General features: G+C 42.6%; 1 protein-coding gene and 1 long non-coding RNA gene across 2 annotated transcripts in view; both read right to left on the bottom strand.

Annotated features, from left to right (window-relative positions):
• The window catches only part of LOC134751528 (uncharacterized), a 49216-nt gene extending 46980 nt beyond the window's left edge, over nucleotides 1–2236 (bottom strand). Inside the window, exon 1 of the long non-coding RNA XR_010128670.1 lies at nucleotides 1967–2236. This is a non-coding gene — a long non-coding RNA (uncharacterized LOC134751528). The remainder of the gene's footprint in view (nucleotides 1–1966) is intronic.
• A 586-nt stretch (nucleotides 2237–2822) lies between these two features.
• Nucleotides 2823–15764, bottom strand: LOC134751506 (vitellogenin-like). Its single transcript, XM_063686924.1, has 7 exons — nucleotides 15623–15764; nucleotides 10931–13166; nucleotides 7605–7815; nucleotides 5486–6476; nucleotides 4486–5367; nucleotides 4170–4365; nucleotides 2823–3865 (listed from the first exon to the last, which is right to left on the bottom strand). The coding sequence occupies exons 1-7, from the start codon at nucleotides 15651–15653 to the stop codon at nucleotides 3052–3054; spliced, it is 5361 nt and encodes a 1786-aa protein (XP_063542994.1). The 5' UTR covers nucleotides 15654–15764; the 3' UTR covers nucleotides 2823–3051.
• Between the last annotated feature and the right edge of the window lie 3322 nt (nucleotides 15765–19086).

The raw sequence follows: 19086 nt of genomic DNA, 5'->3' as shown, positions 1-19086 counted from the left end.
ATTACGTCTTAAAACAAATGTAATTTTTATAAGAAAGATTCTATAATAGATTCACTCGCTACGCTCGTGATCTCGTGAAGCGCACGGAACGTAAATAACTTTGATCTCGTGTTGTACATACAACTTTTCACCTCAGCAGTGAGAACATATTTAAAGGAAAAATACAACCTTAAAAATGTAATCCTTCTTCATTACACAATTTTTAAGTAGCAAAGTACCCTTGTTAGAGCTGCTGAAGTAAAAAATAAAATAAAAGACAACAGGTCCAAAGTCCAACTCAAAACTCAAACCATGTTTGCATAATAATTATATGCATGCATGCGTACCTATGCAAGCGCATAGCTACGAAGGTATACGTGACGGCGCCGGCGTCCGCCAATGGGAGAGCGACGCGCGGAGGCGCGGCGCTGACGCTCGTCTTGCGCAATCTGTTTTTTATCCACGTTATTTTTCCTGAAAACTGCATTGAATTTTCGCAAATATGATGTATTTTTCTTTTAGGATTCCGTGTCAAAAAAAAACTTTTATCTTGATAAGGGTCCCTTTTAATATGATGAGGAGGATCACTCGTGTGTCTGCCTGTCTGTCCGTCTGTCACAGCCAATTTACTCCGGAGTCAGGAACTAGACTGATGGACTTGAAATTTTGTCAGTAGAGGGACGAGTAACGTAAATAATTGAGTTTTATACTTGGCGACCATTAGGGGGGGGGGGGGTGAATTAGTAAAATAAAAAAAACTATATCATGTGATCCAGTAATGGTCAGTGAATAGACCATTACTGGATCACACGATATAGTTTTTTTTATTTGGGATATTTATCTAAGTTTTTACAGTGGTAACAAATGAGAAAAAAAATCCCACTTGTTACATCAAACATCAAACATTTATTCAGCAAATAGGCCACAGGGGCACTTTTACATGTCTATTTTTACAAACAATAAAATTAACCCCAAAATTAGAAAAAAAAAAACAATTACATAAATATAAATGTCAAATTACACAAAAAAAGCTAATAAAAAATATACAAACAACACTTACCAGGTAACAACTTGATGGTATCATCTGGGAAATAACCCAACGTTTAGAATAGAAAAAAGCAATAAGTTTCCCGTCTTGTATGGGAGCCCCACTTTAATATTTATTTTAATCTGTTATTAGTATTTGTTGTTATACCGGCAACAGAAATACATCATCTGTGAAATTTTCAACTGTCTAGTAGCTATCACGGTTCATGAGATACAACCTGGTGACAGGCAGACAGACAGACGGACAGCGGAGTCTTAGTAATAGGGTCCCGTTTTCAACCTTTAGGTATGGAACCCTAAAAAAATGAAAAATCTTTAAATGTAGTTTTGTTTCGTTTTAAAAATAAAAGAACGTTTCCTTTAAGTAAAATGAGCTAACTTAAGGTTTAAAGGCACTTTCCCTCCAGGGCCCATTATTTTTTTCTAACCTGTAGGTATAAGCTGTACATTGGGTTCCTTGAACATACTACATATAAACTCTGGAAGGAGTCTTGACCTTTGGGTTAACTCAAATTAATTGAAAAAAAAAAAACAGTTTTGCCATTCCCAACCAAAATGAAACAAGGAACGCTGTTAGACCAATTTAGTTAGCACTCAGTTCATTCAAATTGTAAGACGATTTACATCAAATAATGTAAAACAGGAGCTATGTTAGAAAAAAACAGTACAGCAATAATTGTAATAATAAAATTATGAAATTCAGCACTAGAAAACAAGCTTAAGTTTTTTAGTGCTTAGAGCTTTTTTCTTTTTATATCAAAATGCACTGACATTTTAATTGAAACAAAAGAGCAAACGGGAGTAGAATCCCATCTCGAATCACTTTATAATATCTGTCGTACAAACATCAACAAGGTTATTGAACCACAAAAGAATAAGTAAACGAATTTGAAACACGTAACAAATATTTAACTAAGAAATATGGCAAAAATCTACTTACATGGCAAAAATCTCAAATTCTAAATTCAAATTTGATCTCGTGCGTTTTTATTTTCACAGCACTGATTCACTTATGGACAACAGAAATGTTTTCTTTTTTCTATACACTATAGTCACGAAATTTCAACACAGAACGTTTCAGTAAATCTGTAATGATTTTCTTTCAGCAAAATTATTTAGATTCCGAATTCGCGTTCCTTCACAAGCTCAATCTGTCAAACAGCTGACGACTGACGTTGCGTTGCTATGCGGCTTATTTTATTGCCGCATTTCATTTGACAGTCTGGGTTGCCAGGTTAGGAATTTAAATCCCGATAAACGAAATACCCCGGCCACATACTCGACGAGTGGCATGGGAAGTAGCGAGGGAAGTAGGCAGAGACGTAATATGGCCGCGCTGCTCATCCTCGGCCGCCATACTGCCCTGCATACTTGCCTCACTATACTTCCTATATCACTCGTCGAGTGTGTGGCCGGGGTAAAACAATAGAGACCGTGCGCGTTGGAGAGTCTGCCATCTTGTGGTTGTGGCCTGAATCGGAAACATAAACATGTACATTGTCAAGGCAAGTGCTGCCATCTACCGTTCTCTTGCGTTTTCTTGTGCATAGTAGGTTTTGCCATTTTGTGGGCTACATCAGAAGCATAAACTTCACATTTACGCCTGACGCCAAAAATTTGACGGCTTTTAAAATTTATTCTAAGCTTAAAAGCATCGTTCGCAGACGTTTTTGTTTGTTAAACATTAACTAAGTTTATTTTTTCTTGCATTATGTTCGAACTAGAAGCTAAGATAAGTAAGTAATAATAAAAAACAATCATTTTTTTTTAATTTTTTATTTGCTTCACTATCTAACAATATATATTATATCTATTATTTATACATATTTATAAATAAATAATACTAAAATCACTTTAAATACGTAAACGATACATAACTACATACATAAATTCAATAAATTTCGAAATACATAAACATAAATATGTTGCCGCCAAAAATGTATACGATAAAATAAATATAGATAAGTAATCATAGTCCGTTTTCACTTTTCCTATTCTGTTAGAAAAGTCTTTTCTCCATTATTTTTAAGCCTGGCAAGAACTGGGAACCCTGTACTGGGCAGCTTTCTGCTGGCCGCTGACTTGAGGGTTTTCTCCTCTTTGGATCTGGTTTCTGTAGTTCTGGAACTGCGGATCAACTGCTGGCCGGCAGACGACCTGCACTGGTCGGATCTGGTAGTTCAGACCTCTGCAATGCTTCTCACAGGCGGGCACTTGGACCGTAGAAATGCAAATTTCCTTATCAGTCTGATAGTACTGCACTTGCTTTTCCATGTGGCAAGGTCCTTGTTGCTTTTGGAAGCTGCGAGCTCTGTACACGATGTTACTACGGTCCTCGTCCGAGGATTCCATTTCTTGTCTCCATTGGTCGTCTGATCGGAGAATAGATGTGTAGTGATAGTAGGGTTTGTAGGCCTGTTCGCGAACTTGGTTTGACAGTTGCTGGGTCTGAGAATCAGCGTTCTCAGTATTCAGTGCGTAGGCAGCAGCGTAGAGCTCAGGTTTATCAATGATACCGTACTGGGTAAGGAAATCGTCGCGGGGTTCGCCGCTCATGTATCCGCACACTCCCCTCATGTTGTTACGATTGTTGGTCGCCCAGATCACGAGTCTTTGGCCGTCGTAGATTCCGCGGAGACGGTCGTTTCCAATCACGAACATCAACGCACCGTCGGTATTGTAGTAATACAGGAGAGGGGCGTCTTTGGCTTCGTCCCAATACATGGTGAAGTCACCTTCGGAGACTTTCTTGGCATTGGTGGTGATTTTCAATCCTTCCTTCAAGTTGAGACTAGCAGCAGGCTGGACTTCCATTTCCAAGTGAAAGCCGGTGTCAGATCTGTGGAAGTCAACGTACATTCAATGTTGGTGTTTGCTTTAAAAATTAACCAGACGAAAGTTCTTTTTGTACGTAAACGTTAAATACGTTATATAGAATCCTTTGCAGCACTTAGGTAGCCATCATCTAGGTCTAGGAGTTCAAAGTAAAACAACATAGCTGAAGTTGCTTTCAAACCAAGTAATTGAGTGCAGTTAAAAGCAGCTATTTCAAATTACATATGGCGGACATTGTAAGCATCCAGAATTCACCTAAGACCCAAATTATACTTATAATATTATATTAATTCCAATTTCCAACTTACTTGTACGAAACATAGATCTCCTGCTTCTTCTCCTCAGGTCTCCTCGCCAGGATGACGAGCTGCTCGTTGCTCACTCCTTGCTGTCCAGCGTACTTGGTGTTGTCCTGAACCACCACGTGCCAGGAACTGGTCAGGGTGTAGTCGTAACTGCGGTTGCTGAAGGTCCTGATCTTTGAGCCGTCAACGCTGCAGTAGGCTGTAAGTATAATTGACATAAGTAAGTACTAAGTTATTAATATGGATATGATATGATATACACAATGAAAAGGACGTAAATAGCCGTATTGCATTAATAGTTGTTTGCGTTGATACTTACGCAGGTAATGTTGCCTAGTGAAGCGATTAAGAACGCGTTCGTAAGCATTCACCGGCGCGAAGAACGACAAAGCAGCAACGCTGGTCTTCGGGATTGGTACGTTGTTCATCTTAAGATGGCCGTATCGGGAAATCATGTTTAAGTTCAGGGAGTTATCCAAGTAGGACGCCTCCGCATCGAAATCGAGTTTACCCTCCGCAGATTTTTTCATTATGTTGATATCAGAATACCAGTAACCATAGGTGGTCAATGCCTTGTAAGCGTAGTAGGTCATGTTAATGACGGAAGGGCTTAAATCTTTGTAGGATACCGAAGCCTGAACGTGAGTGGGAGCGTACGCCATTTCGATCATCATTCTGCTGGCCTCCTGATAGTAGTTCTTGCGGGCGATTTCTTGGACGCTCTGCTTGGCCCAGGGGCTCTGTTGGATCTCCTCAGTGGCTTTTTTGGTGCGCTCAGCTGATCCCTTGATCTGGATATTTCCATTCTTCTGGCCGAGGTTGAAGTCCACTTCAAAGCTGGCCTTCAGTTCCTTCTGCAGGGCTTCAATGAAGTTCAGAGCGCATGTCATAGGCTTGTTTAGTCTGCCGACAGAGTTGACCTGATTGTTTCCGTATTTGGCTGAGTTTCTAGCTGCGAAGAAAGCGTATCTGATTTTCGGATCAACTTTGCTGTCGCCGACGGCGGCGGTGAGCATGTATTCGGCTTTTTGGGGTCCTTCGAAGGTGGCGCTGAGGTCCATGATCTGAGCTCTGGCGTACTTGATGCCAGCTACAGCACGCTTCACGATCTCTTGACGGCGGGTTACGCTAATAGGGGTAACGTCTTGGATTTCGGACGCTACTATAGGAGCTTCGGGCTCTTTCTGATTGTAGAGAGTGTCTGTGGATAAAAAAATACAATAATTAATCATAAGAGAAAATTGCTGGCACAATCATACTAACACAGTTAACCCATTTTTTTGTGAAGTATATCTTTTAATAAAAAAATCAAACCTTACCGTAAGCCACGGTGATAGCAATAGCTTTGTTTTGGGACTGCTTTCCAATATATCTGAAGTTTAAGTGCGTCATGGCAACGTCTCTCTGGTTCAGAGCGAAGATGATGTTCGACAGCAGATCCTGGCCCTGCATCATGGTACCGTAGTTCCTGTAGTCATTGGAATACGAGTATCCTTGCAACTGGAACTGGGTGCCAGTGTTCTGTCCGAACTTGTAGTCAACAGACATAACTTTGTTTCTACGCGTGATGACTTTCGTGGTCGGGTCAAGGGACACCGGAGTCAGAGAGTCCTTCTTCTGATTGGCTGTGTAAGGCCACACGCTGAAGTAAGCGATCGTGGTATCCTGCTCAGGGTGGAGGGGTTCCAAACGGATCTTAACCTCTCCAGTTTTAGCTTGCATTTGGACCTTCACGGCAGCGTTAACCTGGTATTTGGTGACAATGCCCGCGCTGACGAAATGGCTGTCTAGCGTATTCAAGAAACCGACGCTACCCTCAATGTTTCTGGCGTATGTGAACTGTATCTCATTATCTTGCTTCATGGAATATTCACGGTTCTGGATAGACGGGATGTTGATTTGACCCTTAGATTTAGCCTGGATGTGGACAACGGTAGGTTCTTTATATTTGTAGATGAAAGGCATGCCGGACGCGAGAGGGAACATGATGGAGACCTGAGCCTGATTGAAGACCTTGGTGTAGTGGGTGTCGTAACCCTTGTTGAGTTTAGTCAAGTACTCTCCGAAGAGGGTTGGGAGTCGGTCCATATCTTCTTGAGTCAGGCTGTAATATCTCTGCTGGTTCATGAAGTCGATGAAGAACGACGCAAGGAGGGGTTTCTGGGAGTCATGCTTGATGTTCAGCATTTCAGCGACCTTTTCAGCGGAGTATTTGTGCTCAGCCGATTGGGGAGCGGTCTGTCTCTCTGTGATCAGCTTTTGCATCAGCAGATCAATGAATTGACGGTAGTTTGAGAACGATGTGGCAATCTGAAATTAACAGTAATATAGAATTTTAGTATGTAACGTTAATTTTATATGGTAGTTAAAACTAAAAGAAGATAGTCACAAGGAAACGAAGAGCGCAATACGATCAAAAGATATTGTTTAATAAGTTTTCGGCAAAAATTTCATTTTTGGTATGTACCAGCTTTTGTCTTTAAGCTTTTATGAGTATGACTATGAGTATCGCTGACTGTACTTTTCTATCCACAGGCAATTAATACTCATCAAGGTATTTCTATAAACCCCAAAAATAATAGGGAATATTACACGAAACTGCGTAGGGGGCGCCACTACCACAATCTGAGGGTCTATCGCGAAACAAGAAAATCGAAATTTCGCTATCTAAGATCTCTGTCACTCTTGCATATTCGAGCGATAAAGAGGCAGATAGCGAAATATCGGATTCGCGTTTCCCGGTAGGTCCTCTGTAAACAAACCACCTTTATGCATCAATGTCATATTTTATTATCTCTGAAAACTTGCCAAAAAACTGTTATAGGCACAGTATGTATAAGTTACTCTATGGTTTACTAAAGGGGCTAGTGCTGCACTCTAGTGGCGGAACATTGCAGTAATATCCCCTATTAGGTTGCGTTGTTTTATCACAGAGTTCCTATTTATGGCCGCCTCCTGTCTCCATAATCAGATCAGCTGGATGGTACCATAATATTGCATTGACACCCGACTTACCGGGTCTAATTTAACTTGCAAGATTTGACCCATACGAACATAGTTACAATTCATTGCTAGTTAAATAAAAGCTTGTATGTACAAGTTAAAATCCCCCAATCTCGGGGGATTTTTGACTCTGATTCCGCTGGCAACATTACTCTTGTTGTACGAAAGTTTGCCTGAGGCACAGAATAATTAAATAATAGTTCTGAGGGCTGAGGGCCTACCGCGAGTTCAACGTGTTGCCTCCCTGTCACACTTACGTACGAATTTACACGTGCGACAGAGAGGCAAAACGTCGAACGTGAATGTTGGAGCAATTAAATCGTATTTTACAAAAAATGCTATCATTAGATAGGCGTATAAGTAAATTGTCTATATTAAACGAAATGTTACTAAAAATGTCTCATCGAAATAAACTTTTCCAAAATCAAATCTCACCGTGTTCATCCTAGGATATCCAAAGGACCTGCTCTTCCACGAGTACTTCAAGGTCTTGGGGAACAGTGACTCCTCGCTACTGACGTACGACATCACGTTCATCATGCCAAACTCGTCCCTGCCGAAATACTCGCCGAACTTCTTGGCCAGATTGAGGCTACCGAAGTCGTCCTTGGTGAGGGAAGGTAGGGCGGCTTTGGCGGTTCTGGCGCTGAAAAAAGCATGATTTTTATGGAACTTCTAGTTGATCGGACTCCTAGCCTAATCGGTAGTTGTTCCTGAACTACTGCTACTGCTCTGCTATTTGCTACTGTTTTTAGGGTTCCGTACCCAAAGGGTAAAAACGGGACCCTATTACTAAGACTCCGCTGTCCGTCTGTCCGTCTGTCTGTCTGTCACCAGGCTGTATCTCATGAACCGTGATAGCTAGTTGAAATTTTCACAGATGATGTATTTCTGTTGCCGCTATAACAAAAAATACTAAAAAGTCGGGACCCTCGGTGCGCGAGTCCGACTCGCACTTGGCCGGTTTTTTATTTATTTACTGCGACAATAAATGACTTTTTTTTTTAATTATGGATGTTTTCTATCTAGAGTTAGACCAAGAAAAGTCTGCAACGATTTTCGAATTTTGATAGCACACGCAGTACAAGTGTTATTTTGAACATCAAACTTCTATGAAATTATGACGTATGAATAACACTTGCACTTCTTGGTCTAACTCTACCTATATACCTAAGTGTTTTTTTTATTAATAATATATATAGCTACATTACGACTCATTTCTAACCTCTCCCTATTTCTCGGAAACGGCCCAACCGATCGGGACGAGTTTGACGGTTTCGTATAGAGGGCCGCGGGAGACGTATGGGAAAAATATGGATTTTTGGCTCCGACTCCTGGGTAAAAAAATGTCGGACGGCCCGGCCAAACGGTGAGAGCTAGGCGGGGGGTGCTCGACCAAATGTCATAGAGGACCCTGGGCAGTTTTTGAAGCCACCATTTTTTTTTCAAAATGGCGGATTCAAAATGGCGGCTGATTTTCAAGTTTGTCCTAGCGCGCTGAAATTTCGGTCACGGAATCTCGGGGTCCCCTAGATTGGTATGGAAAAAAAAAATTTTGAAAAAATCCAAAATGGCGGAAAAAATGGCCACTTTTTTTTTGTATGGAAACTTTTAAACGGTGCGAGATGGGTGGGGGGTGCTCGACCAAATGTCATAGAGGGCCCCGAGACAAGTACGACTGCATTTAAAATTTTTCAAAATGGCCGACTTTTTTTTTTTTTTTTTTTTCAAGTTGGTCCGAGCGCGCTGAGATTTGGCATGCGGCGAGCCTCGGGGCCCGAGATTAGTATGTCCAAAAAATTTTTTGGAAAAATCCAAAATGGCGGCGGACAGAGGCAAAGGCAAATTTTCGAGTAGGTTAAGCGAGCCCGAAGGGCGAGCTTCAGGCCGGGAGGCCGAAGGCCGACCCCGCGACGGGCCGTCAGGCCCGGAGCTTCACCCCGAATGGCCAGGCGTGCATAAACCCCAGTAATTTTGGGCGAGGCCGAAGGCCGAGCTGCGTTAAGGACGAACAAAGCAAAATCCTATACAAAAAGTGTGTTAAGCGAGCCCGAAGGGCGAGCTTCGGGCCGGGAGGCCGAAGGCCGACCCCGGCGGAGGGCCGAAGGCCCGGAGCCTTCACCCCGACTCCCAAGCGTGCCAACCCCAAGTAATTTAAAGCGAGGCCGAAGGCCGAGCTGCGTGAATGCAGTGCTCCCAAGCGTTCTACCAAGTCAACTGTGTTGATAAGCGAAGCCGGCGGGCCGAAGGCCCGACGGCGAAGCGTCGAGGCTAGCGAAGGCCGAAGGCCGAGCTCCGCGTAGGGCCGAAGGCCCGAAGCGTCACACGAGAGGGGGAAGTTGGAGCTTAAACACGACCCAATAGTGAAAATGTCTTAGACGAGCGAAACGGCGGGCCGAAGGCCGAAGGCCGTAGGCCCGACGTGAGCTTGTCAAGACATTTTTACTATTGGGTCGTGTTTAAGCTCCAACTTCCCGCTTACCGCCCAAAGCAAAACCAACCCTCCCCAAGTGTCTTAATAAGCGAAGCCGGCGGGCCGAAGGCCCGACGGCGGAGCGTCAAGGCTTGCGAAGGCCGAAGGCCGAGCTCCGCGTAGGGCCGAAGGCCCGAAGCGTCACACGAGAGGGGGAAGTTGGAGCTTAAACACGACCCAATAGTAAAAATGTCTTAGACGAGCGAAACGGCGGGCCGAAGGCCGAAGGCCGTAGGCCCGACGTGAGTTTGTCAAGACATTTTTACTATTGGGTCGTGTTTAAGCTCCAACTTCCCGCTTACCGCCCAAAACAGAACCAACCCTCCCCAAGTGTCTTAATAAGCGAAGCCGGCGGGCCGAAGGCCCGACGGCGGAGCGTCAAGGCTTGCGAAGGCCGAAGGCCGAGCTCCGCGTAGGGCCGAAGGCCCGAAGCGTCACACGAGAGGGGGAAGTTGGAGCTTAAACACGACCCAATAGTTAAAATGTCTTAGACGAGCGAAACGGCGGGCCGAAGGCCGAAGGCCGTAGGCCCGACGTGAGCTTGTCAAGACATTTTTACTATTGGGTCGTGTTTAAGCTCCAACTTCCCGCTTACCGCCCAAAGCAGAACCAACCCTCCCCAAGTGTCTTAATAAGCGAAGCGGCGGGCCGAAGGCCCGACGCTGAGCTTCGAAACCCAGCGAAGGCCGAAGGCCGAGCTCCGCGTAGGGCCGAAGGCCCGAAGCGTCCCTTACGATTTCCCAAGCACGCGAGGCCGAAGGCCGAGCTGCGGGTATGAAGTGCTCGCATGCGGATCTTTTCTTTCTACCAAAAGTACAACTTTATTACTTTTTCCATTGGAAAACAAAACTACTGCACCAACAACAGCAACAACAACAACTACACATCAACAACAGCACCAACAACAACAACACATCAACAACAGCACCAAAAACAACTGCACCAACAACTACAGCACCAAAAACAACTGCACCAACAACAACAACTACAGCACCAAAACAACAGCACCAAAAACAACAAGACCAACAACAAAACAACAGCACAAACAACAACAACAACAACAACAACAACAACACGATGACCGCGGGGCCCTCGGGCCCCGCGCACCGCGCAAAAAACTAGTATATAACTATATAATTATAAATTATCCATATCGTCGTCTAGTACCCACGACACAAGCCTAGCTTACTGAGCTTGCTGAGGGACTAGGTTGATTTGTGTATGATTTTCCTTATTTTTTATATATGCGCAGGAAAAGGTTTAATTTAACTACAAAAACATTACTTACAGGATCTGATAACGCGGGTCCTTCAGTCCAGCAGCAGACTGGATGCTTTCTTTAAGCGCAGCGCGGACGTACATGCTCGGGTCCTTCTGGGTCATCTCCGCCATCGTCTGCATCATCGCAACCGTCGGACGAGTCATGAAGATGTTGTGGATTGCTGATACTCGCACTTCGTACGGTTCGGCCGTGTTTCTCAGGATACTGTATAGAACGGCACGCACGAAGTGATCCCTCTCGTGAGCTAGCACGTCCAGGTTCAAGACCATCTGGGCACGGAGGTAGTTGGACACTGGGACCTTGCCTTCCAAGTACGGAGCAAAGACATCCAAGATGCTACGGTGGCCAAGAGTACCGATGGCCTTGATGAAGACCTGAGCTTTGTGGTTATCTTTGTTTGTAATCGCTTCCTGCAGCTCTAGGCTCAGACGCGGCAGAATCTCCTCGAGGACGAACTTGTCGTACTTGTTGGCGAGACGGCCGTACATGTGCGTGGGATAGTATTTGTGTGCAGTCTCGTTGTTCACTTGGGCGTGGTTGATAAGTCTGGTGGCGGCGATCAGAGCGGTGGTGTTCAAGTATTTCTGCTCCTTAACCTCATCACTCATGGCGAGCTTGAAGAACTGAATCATGACGTCCTTGGTTGGGTAACGCAGAGTAGCGGGAAGGGAAGCGATGACCTGAGCGGCCTCCTCTCCTTCGATCTTCTTATTCATGATCCAGGATTTGATCTGCTGGAAGGCCGGTAAGGTGCCCGCTTGGGTCACTGCATCGCGGTAGATCATCCACATGTCAGACTTCAGGATGTTGTTGGAAGACTTGCCAACTTCAATGCTGCGACTGGTCTGGCCGAGTTGTTCCGAGCTCATGGCAGCAATGACGCGCACCAAGATGTTGAATTTGGAGAGGAAGTCGTTCTTGGGCATGTTGTTAGGGTTCTGAAGTAGCTGCGCGATTTCTTGGATGAGCTTCTGGGCGTTCATCGGGTTCTGCTTCTTGTCCACGCGGGGCTGCGGGCTCATGTATAGGGCAGCGTAGGCGGGCTCGTTGATTTTCGGCATGTCATCGTTGACGTACGCTGACGTCGAGTCAGAGTCCCAGGACTTGTCTTCATCGCTGCGCTTGATGACCACCTTGTTGACGGTCACGTATTTCTTGTGCTTCAAGGAACGGCGTACTCTGTTCAGGTGGTCTTCGCCCTCGGTATCCTCATTCTGTTGGCTTTCATGGTTGTAGAGGTGCTGGTGTTCATGAGATTCCGATGACGAGGATTCGGAAGACGATGAGTCCTGGATAGTGACTTGCTTGGAGTTCATTGCGTACAGGAGGTTCTTAATGACGCGCCCTTCAGGTACCTGCCATTCGGCTTCATTGTCCTGTTCGTACTTGACTAAAGTTAGCACAACTTTGCTGCGTACCTCAGCCTTCTGCTTGCCGTAAAGATGAGGGTTAACGTGAACTGTGCTGGTGGTCTCAGACTTGTAAATAGGACCCTGCTTGCCGACGAGGATGCGAGAGTACATTTTCTGCTTCATGAACTGCTCGTCTTGAGGGTTCTCCGGGGTTCCGGTCCACATGACTTCATGGGGCACTCCAAAATGGTACGCGACTCTGTGGTGGCAGCGTCTGTAGTCCCTGCTCTTGGTGACTTCGAAAGGCTCTTCCTTGAGGTCGGAAAATTTAGGGAGTTCTCGGCGCCATTCAGCGGCGACAGGCAGGATGGCGTACAAAGTTTCGCAGTCACCAGTGACGTCAGTCTCCATCTTCCTGTACAGGCCCTGCTGAGTTTGTTGGTCGAGATGATCATGCGCGGAATGCTGGTTTCTATGAGCTGATAAGTCTAGTTGGAGGGCGCTGATGAGACCTTTGAGCAGGTTCTCATTTTGAAGGGAGACAGAGGTTGGGAGTTTTAGTGACTTGACACGGCCACCCTCGAGATAGATCTCGAAGATTTGGTTAAGGTTGTCAACGTCCTGGTATTTGAGGTCGGCAGGAAGAGCCCAGGTGTTGGGGAGGTCCTGGTGGATCTGGGCGTGCTGGGGCTTGTCGAGGCGGGCCTGAAGGAGGCCGGGGCCGCGCGCGCGGACGGTGAAGCGGGCGCGGAAGGCGCCGCCGGTGCTGGCGCCCTCCTCGAGGCGCGCGAGGGTGCTGGAGAGGACCTCGTAGCTGTACAGCTTCCCGGTCTGCCAGGGGCCTTCGGTGTTCAGATTGGCTAAGCCATGTCGACCTGACGCGACGACCGCTGAAAATGAAAATAAATAAAATAAACTGCTGCCAAAACTGTACCGAATTATTATGCAAGTGGTTTTGTCACCTTTGTATATAGGTACTAGGTACTCGTATTTTCGGACTATATTTTTGTACAAGCTTAGGTTACTCGTAGCTTTGGTTGAAATTCAATTGTTTGGTTCAGAAATAAGTACTCGTAATTACGAGTACTTATCAATTACTCTCCAACTCCTCCTCCTCCTCTTACTTAACAATTGTTTATAAATGCTTTTATTGACAGTATGTTAACGCATTTATTTAAACTTTATTTTAGGCAAAGTAATTTGATGCAAATTTTGAGTTGGGTTGTAAGTAGCCAGGTAGTATTTTCATTGCGTTGGTGTAGGTAATTAAAAAAATTGTGTTAAACTCGGTAGCAAAGTTTGTTAAACCCTCAATACTCAATAATATTTCACTTTTCGAGCCACTCGCTACGCTCGTGGTTCAATTATGAAATCATGCGCTGACATGGATATTAATACTATAGTTCGTTTTTTTAGCATTATAGAAAAAAGGTAAGCGATCTTGATTTGTCTTTTTATTAAAAAACACTTGTAAAACACTTGTAAGTCACACCAAATATGTAAGAATTAACAAACAATAAACAATTTTTTTTAAAGCTTTAACAATATTTTTTAATAAAAAGACACGTCAATATTGTTTACCTTTTTTCTAATGCTAAAAAAAAGAACAATAGCAAGTTGAGTTTTGAATGATTCACGGTTAGTTTCACTAGACTTATATTGACCGGGATATAGACCGTGATTACCTTTTGTATTGTTTATGAGCTCCCGATATTTCGACGCAGTTACATGCATCTTGTTCACGGGTAATATCGGGAGCTCATAAACAATACAAAAGGTAATCACGGTCTAAGTATGTCCCGGTCAATATAAGTCTGCAAGTTAAGTTAAACAAAACCTTTGTTCCGTTGTTATTAAACAAATGTGCCATTTTCAACCAAAAGGGTACTTATTGTCGCTTGTCAGTAAGGCGCTATTTCCATATAGCTTCAATTAAAAATCAACCTTATCAACAAGCGACAATGTGGTACCTTTTGGTTGAAAACGTCACAAACAACTATTATCTATTAGGTAAATATGGCGTAAATATGTACCTATATATTTCATTAGCAGTTTTCACCACCATTCTCGATTTTAAACCTGCGAAAACTAATACCGAATCTATTTTTGATTACTTAAAATGGTATAAATTCGCAATATGCATTTTTAACAGTTTTCGCAAAAGCCTTATTATTAAGTAGGCAGGTAATGAAGGACATTCCTTTTTATTAGTAAAAAAAAATCCCAAAGCGAAATCGGCACAATCTACGCAGGTATTTGAATAAATATTAAAAAACTTAAACCTACTAAGAAGAGATAAAATATAAGTAAGTATACTAAGTACTATATAATTAATCTTCCTACCCAAATAAATTTGGCAAATGGTACAAAAAGTAATTAATCGCATATAAAGCCTAATCATTTCCCAGAAATTGAAGATTAGATGACAATAACATTCGCAATTCTCAAATATGTACTCAAATTAATATTACTCAGAATGTCAAAAATTCAACTTAAAAATCCAGAAGTTCAGTTCAAATATATTTAATTCATGTAGGTGTAGCAACAAGCACTTATGAATGGTGATTAATATGTATATATATATTATCATAAGCTAATTATCACAGCAATTTATTGATGTTAATATTATTCCATTATTCCATAATAATATTAAATTTTAATACAGATCGAATTCTAGCCAACCTGGATTGAACGGGAATTGAAGTACTTACCTTAAAAGATACTATAGTTGGTCAATCAAATCTTGTCAGTAGAAAAAGGCGGCAAATTTAAAAAACTTAGGCGCCAAGTGATATCGTCCCATAGAAAATTTGAATTTCGCGCCTTTTTCTACTGACAACTATAAACTTTAGATACTATATAAGTAAATAAAACGAACAAGTAAAATAGTGATGGGTTCAAATAAAAGGCAATTGCACTATTTGCTTGAGCTACGGAATCCTAAAAAGGCACAGTTCAAGTTAATACAAAATAAACACATATTAAATGGCGTTATTCATAAACGCGATACTGGCCTGAATTAGCTATGAATCGTTTGTCTTTTTCTGTCATCATGACTTATGTATTTCTTAGAAAGGGATAAAATATAATTTAACTAAATCAGGCTCGTAGCGCCACCGAGCGACCGGGGGTAAGAGAAAGAATATTCATATAAAATTTGGGCAACATAGGATTTTTTCTCTTTCACTTATAAATTTCCGTATTTCGCCATTGCCTTCTACCTATGATGCCACCCGGTCAGTGATAAGGACAAAGCATGGCACTATTTTCTCTTTCCTCTTATAGGAATCGCAATAAGACTATCTTTCTCTATCAAAGTATAATATATATTCGCAATGCCACTTACCGACAAGGGCCGCCAAAACCAAGAGTTTCATGATGGAACCACTTCGGATATATCCTTAGATGTGCCAACGCTGTCGAGAAGATGACTTCTGTTCTCCCTGGCACACGCCCTGGCTTATATACGGACATACACGTGTATCAGCCCTGGATTATTGACCTGATTATAGTCTAGGTCGCAGATAGGTTCATTGCAGATGTCTAAGATATCGGACATACATTGCTAATACTATTGATTTACTTATCGACGATATTGCCTCACACGTGATGAGAAGGGATGAAGTTGCAGTTAAAAAGGCTTTAGCTATCCCGGAAAAGAGAAAATTGATTTACTTATCGACGATATTGCCTCGCATGTGATGAGAAGGGATGAAGAGGCAGTTAAAAAGGCTTTAGCTATCCCGGAAAAGAGAAAAGAAATGGCGGTGGTGGACAACCGTATCCAAAGACCTGGAACGGGCTCAGCTGGAAACAAACAACCCAGGACAGAACCCAGACAAATCCTGTCACCTAAGGACGAGGAGAGCCGACCCCAAATGATCCTCTGAACTTATTCCTAATTATAAGAATCCAGCTGGGTTGGGCGGCATTCAATAAACTAGCGGACATCCTCAAACCCGTTAACATTCCACAATGCCTGAAAACTCGTCTCTAAAGAGGTTAAAACCAATGTGTCCTGCCCACCATGACCTACGGTGCCGAGACATGTACGCACTACTCACTAAGGAGGCTGTGCATAAAATCCGAGTGGCACAGAGAGTCATGGAGCGCGCCATGCTCGGTATCAAACTTCAAGACCGAGTGAGGAATGCCGAGATCCGATGCCGCACCAAAGTGCAAGACGTCGGATACGTCATTACCAAACTTAAATGGAGCTGGGCGGGACATGTTGCCAGACAGAGTGATGGCAGGTGGGCCAAAATGTTAACGGAATGGTGGCCGCTTTCAGACGAAAGGAGTGCCTGGCGTCCGTTAATTGGCTCGTTGGGTGGACGACATTCGGAAGACTGCGGGTCACTTCTGGATGAGATTGGCTCAGGACCGGGATAAGTGGCGTACTCGAGGAGAGGCCTATTCTCAGCAGTGGGCGATATAAGGCTGATATGATGATGATAAGGCTAGGAAGAAGAAGGAGATCAACGATATTGCCTATTCGATTTACTCATAGTTGCGTAGGTTTACCTAAGTCTGCGGAGTCTATTTTGGCAGATTAATCCCAAGAACTGGCACAAGCACTAGTTTTTGCCAAAGAGAGATAGCCCTTTGACCTCAACTGCCTTAATAGGTTAAGTTCGATATTAATGGTATTTCCTGTTTCTTTTCTTGAATAAGGATATATATACTCAAATTTTTCGGAAATTTGATATTTTAACGAACTTTGTAAACGTTGTAACGTAGCTACCTACGTACTCGATTCGTAGGTCATACATTTAGTTACAAAGTTCTCTATATAGGGTCATTGCGCTAGTTTTCGTCCAGCTCTAATTTTCGTCCACTTGACGAAATTTGAACATAAAACTACATTGCTGCACAAATTTGGACTTATTGCAATCCTTAATGTCTAAACAATATACTTTCTTAAAAATGATATTTCGCAAGTAGAAAATTAAAAATGAAATATATTATTTGCTAATCCGTCAAGTGGACGAAAACTAGAGCATGGACGGAAACTAGCGCAATGACCCTAGGTGCTATACCCCCTCTTGACACTCTTGAATAGCGATTACTCCACCGACATGAGCATAGCTCTTAAATATTGATGATGATGATTATTTTCACATTTAGACTTTTCGTTCGAAATCCATATTAATCCAAACTATCCATATCCATACTAATATTATAAATGCGAAAGTCTGTCTGTCTGTCTGACTGTTCCCTCTTCGCGCTTAAACCGCTGAACCGATTTAGATGAAAATCTGGCATAGAGATAGGTTGAGTCCCTGAGAAGGACATAGGATAGTTTTTATCCCGAAAATCATCCCTTAAGAAAGTAAAAAGCGGGGTGGAATTGAGATAATTAACGAAGTGCCTGCTAATTTGTGTGCATAATATGCTCAAATTTAGATTGCTATGAGATTTTTCCAGGCGCTATACTTACTTTAGCTGCTGTTACTAAGTCCGCGCAGACGAAGTCGCGGGCAAAAGCTAGTATTATAAATGCGAAAGTATGTCTGTCTGTCTGTCTGTCTGTGTGTTACCTCTTCACGCTTAAACCGCTGAACCGATTTAGTTGAAATTTGGCGTAGAGATAGTTTAAGTCCCGGGGAAGGACATAGGATAGTTTTTATCCCGAAAATCATCCCTGGGTGAAAAGCTGGGTGAAATCATAGTGGAATTGAGATAATTAATGAGCTGCCTAATATTTGTGTACATATTATGCTCAAATTGAATGATTGCTATAAGACTTTCTCCAGGCGCTATTCTTACTCTAGCTGGTGTTACTAAGTCCACGCAGACGAAGTCGCGGGCAAAAGCTAGTATTAAATATATTGTTACGTACAAACATATTTACACACCCACCAGAAAACCTAGCAACTAAGTCGCAACAGATAGCAACATTCTAACGCTGCCAAAGGTCGGCATGTTTCAGCTATCGTTGGGCCTTCGCTCGACCCTCACCCTTACGTTATTTACTGTTTCATGCGTAAGTGATTCGTAATTTGTTTATGTTGCATCTCCTGCACCACGCGTAACAAGAGTAGGTACCTACCTAATATTTAAAAAGGCAGCTTATTAGCGTATTAGTTTAACAATCTAGCGAGGAAATGCTGCCAGCGTCTTCGGTACTATGTAGGGAATGCAAACCGGTTTTAATTGTATAGGAAAACCGGTTAAGAACCGGTTATTAAAAGAAATTTCATACAAATAAAAACCGGTTTGCATTCCCAAGTACTATGCCGCAGGGGCCTTGTTTAGATTTAATATAGTTTCTTTTAGATTTATTTAGTCTTATTTTAGTTTAGTTATTAATTATAGTTTTATTATTGTTAAAAATACTATTGTAAAGGTTAACAAAATTCGCAATACATATTAGAAAATAAGTTTTTGACTTTCATTTTTGATACAAACTTTTATCGCTGACTGTACTTTTCTTTCCACATGCAACTAATACTCATCGAGACAATTCTAACGGCCCCAAACACAATTAGTTTGTGTTGTTTTATCACAGAGTTTCCAGGGCCACCTATCTCCATCATCAGATCAGCTCAACGTCATCATAATATTGCATTGTGATCCGATTTACACATGTACCTATGCAAAATTTCAGCTCAATCGGAAAGTGAGTCAAATATAACTGTCGACTATTACGAGTACGTTAAGTGCATAAGCATTTTATTACAGAAATAGACATTATACCTTATTATTGGTATATATTGGGTGCATAAAATAAGGCCAATGTTAATTTTGGGGTTGTTTGACATAAAGTTTTAAGTCATAATGTATTGTTTTTTTTTGTTTTTTTTTTTC

The sequence above is a fragment of the Cydia strobilella genome, chromosome 22 (assembly GCF_947568885.1).
Source record: "Cydia strobilella chromosome 22, ilCydStro3.1, whole genome shotgun sequence".
NCBI lineage: Eukaryota > Metazoa > Arthropoda > Insecta > Lepidoptera > Tortricidae > Cydia > Cydia strobilella.
This window is presented reverse-complemented; position numbering and strand designations above follow the sequence as displayed.

Excerpts from the sequence above, each read along its gene's own strand:
- LOC134751506 (XM_063686924.1), bottom strand. The coding sequence starts at position 15,653 with ATGAAACTCTTGGTTTTGGCGGCCCTTGTCG. Across the intron at positions 13,167-15,622 it reads GGTTTTGGCGGCCCTTGTCG|CGGTCGTCGCGTCAGGTCGA; the intron begins GTAAGTGGCATT and ends TTTCATTTTCAG. Across the intron at positions 4,366-4,485 it reads CACTAGGCAACATTACCTGC|CCTACTGCAGCGTTGACGGC; the intron begins GTAAGTATCAAC and ends TTATACTTACAG.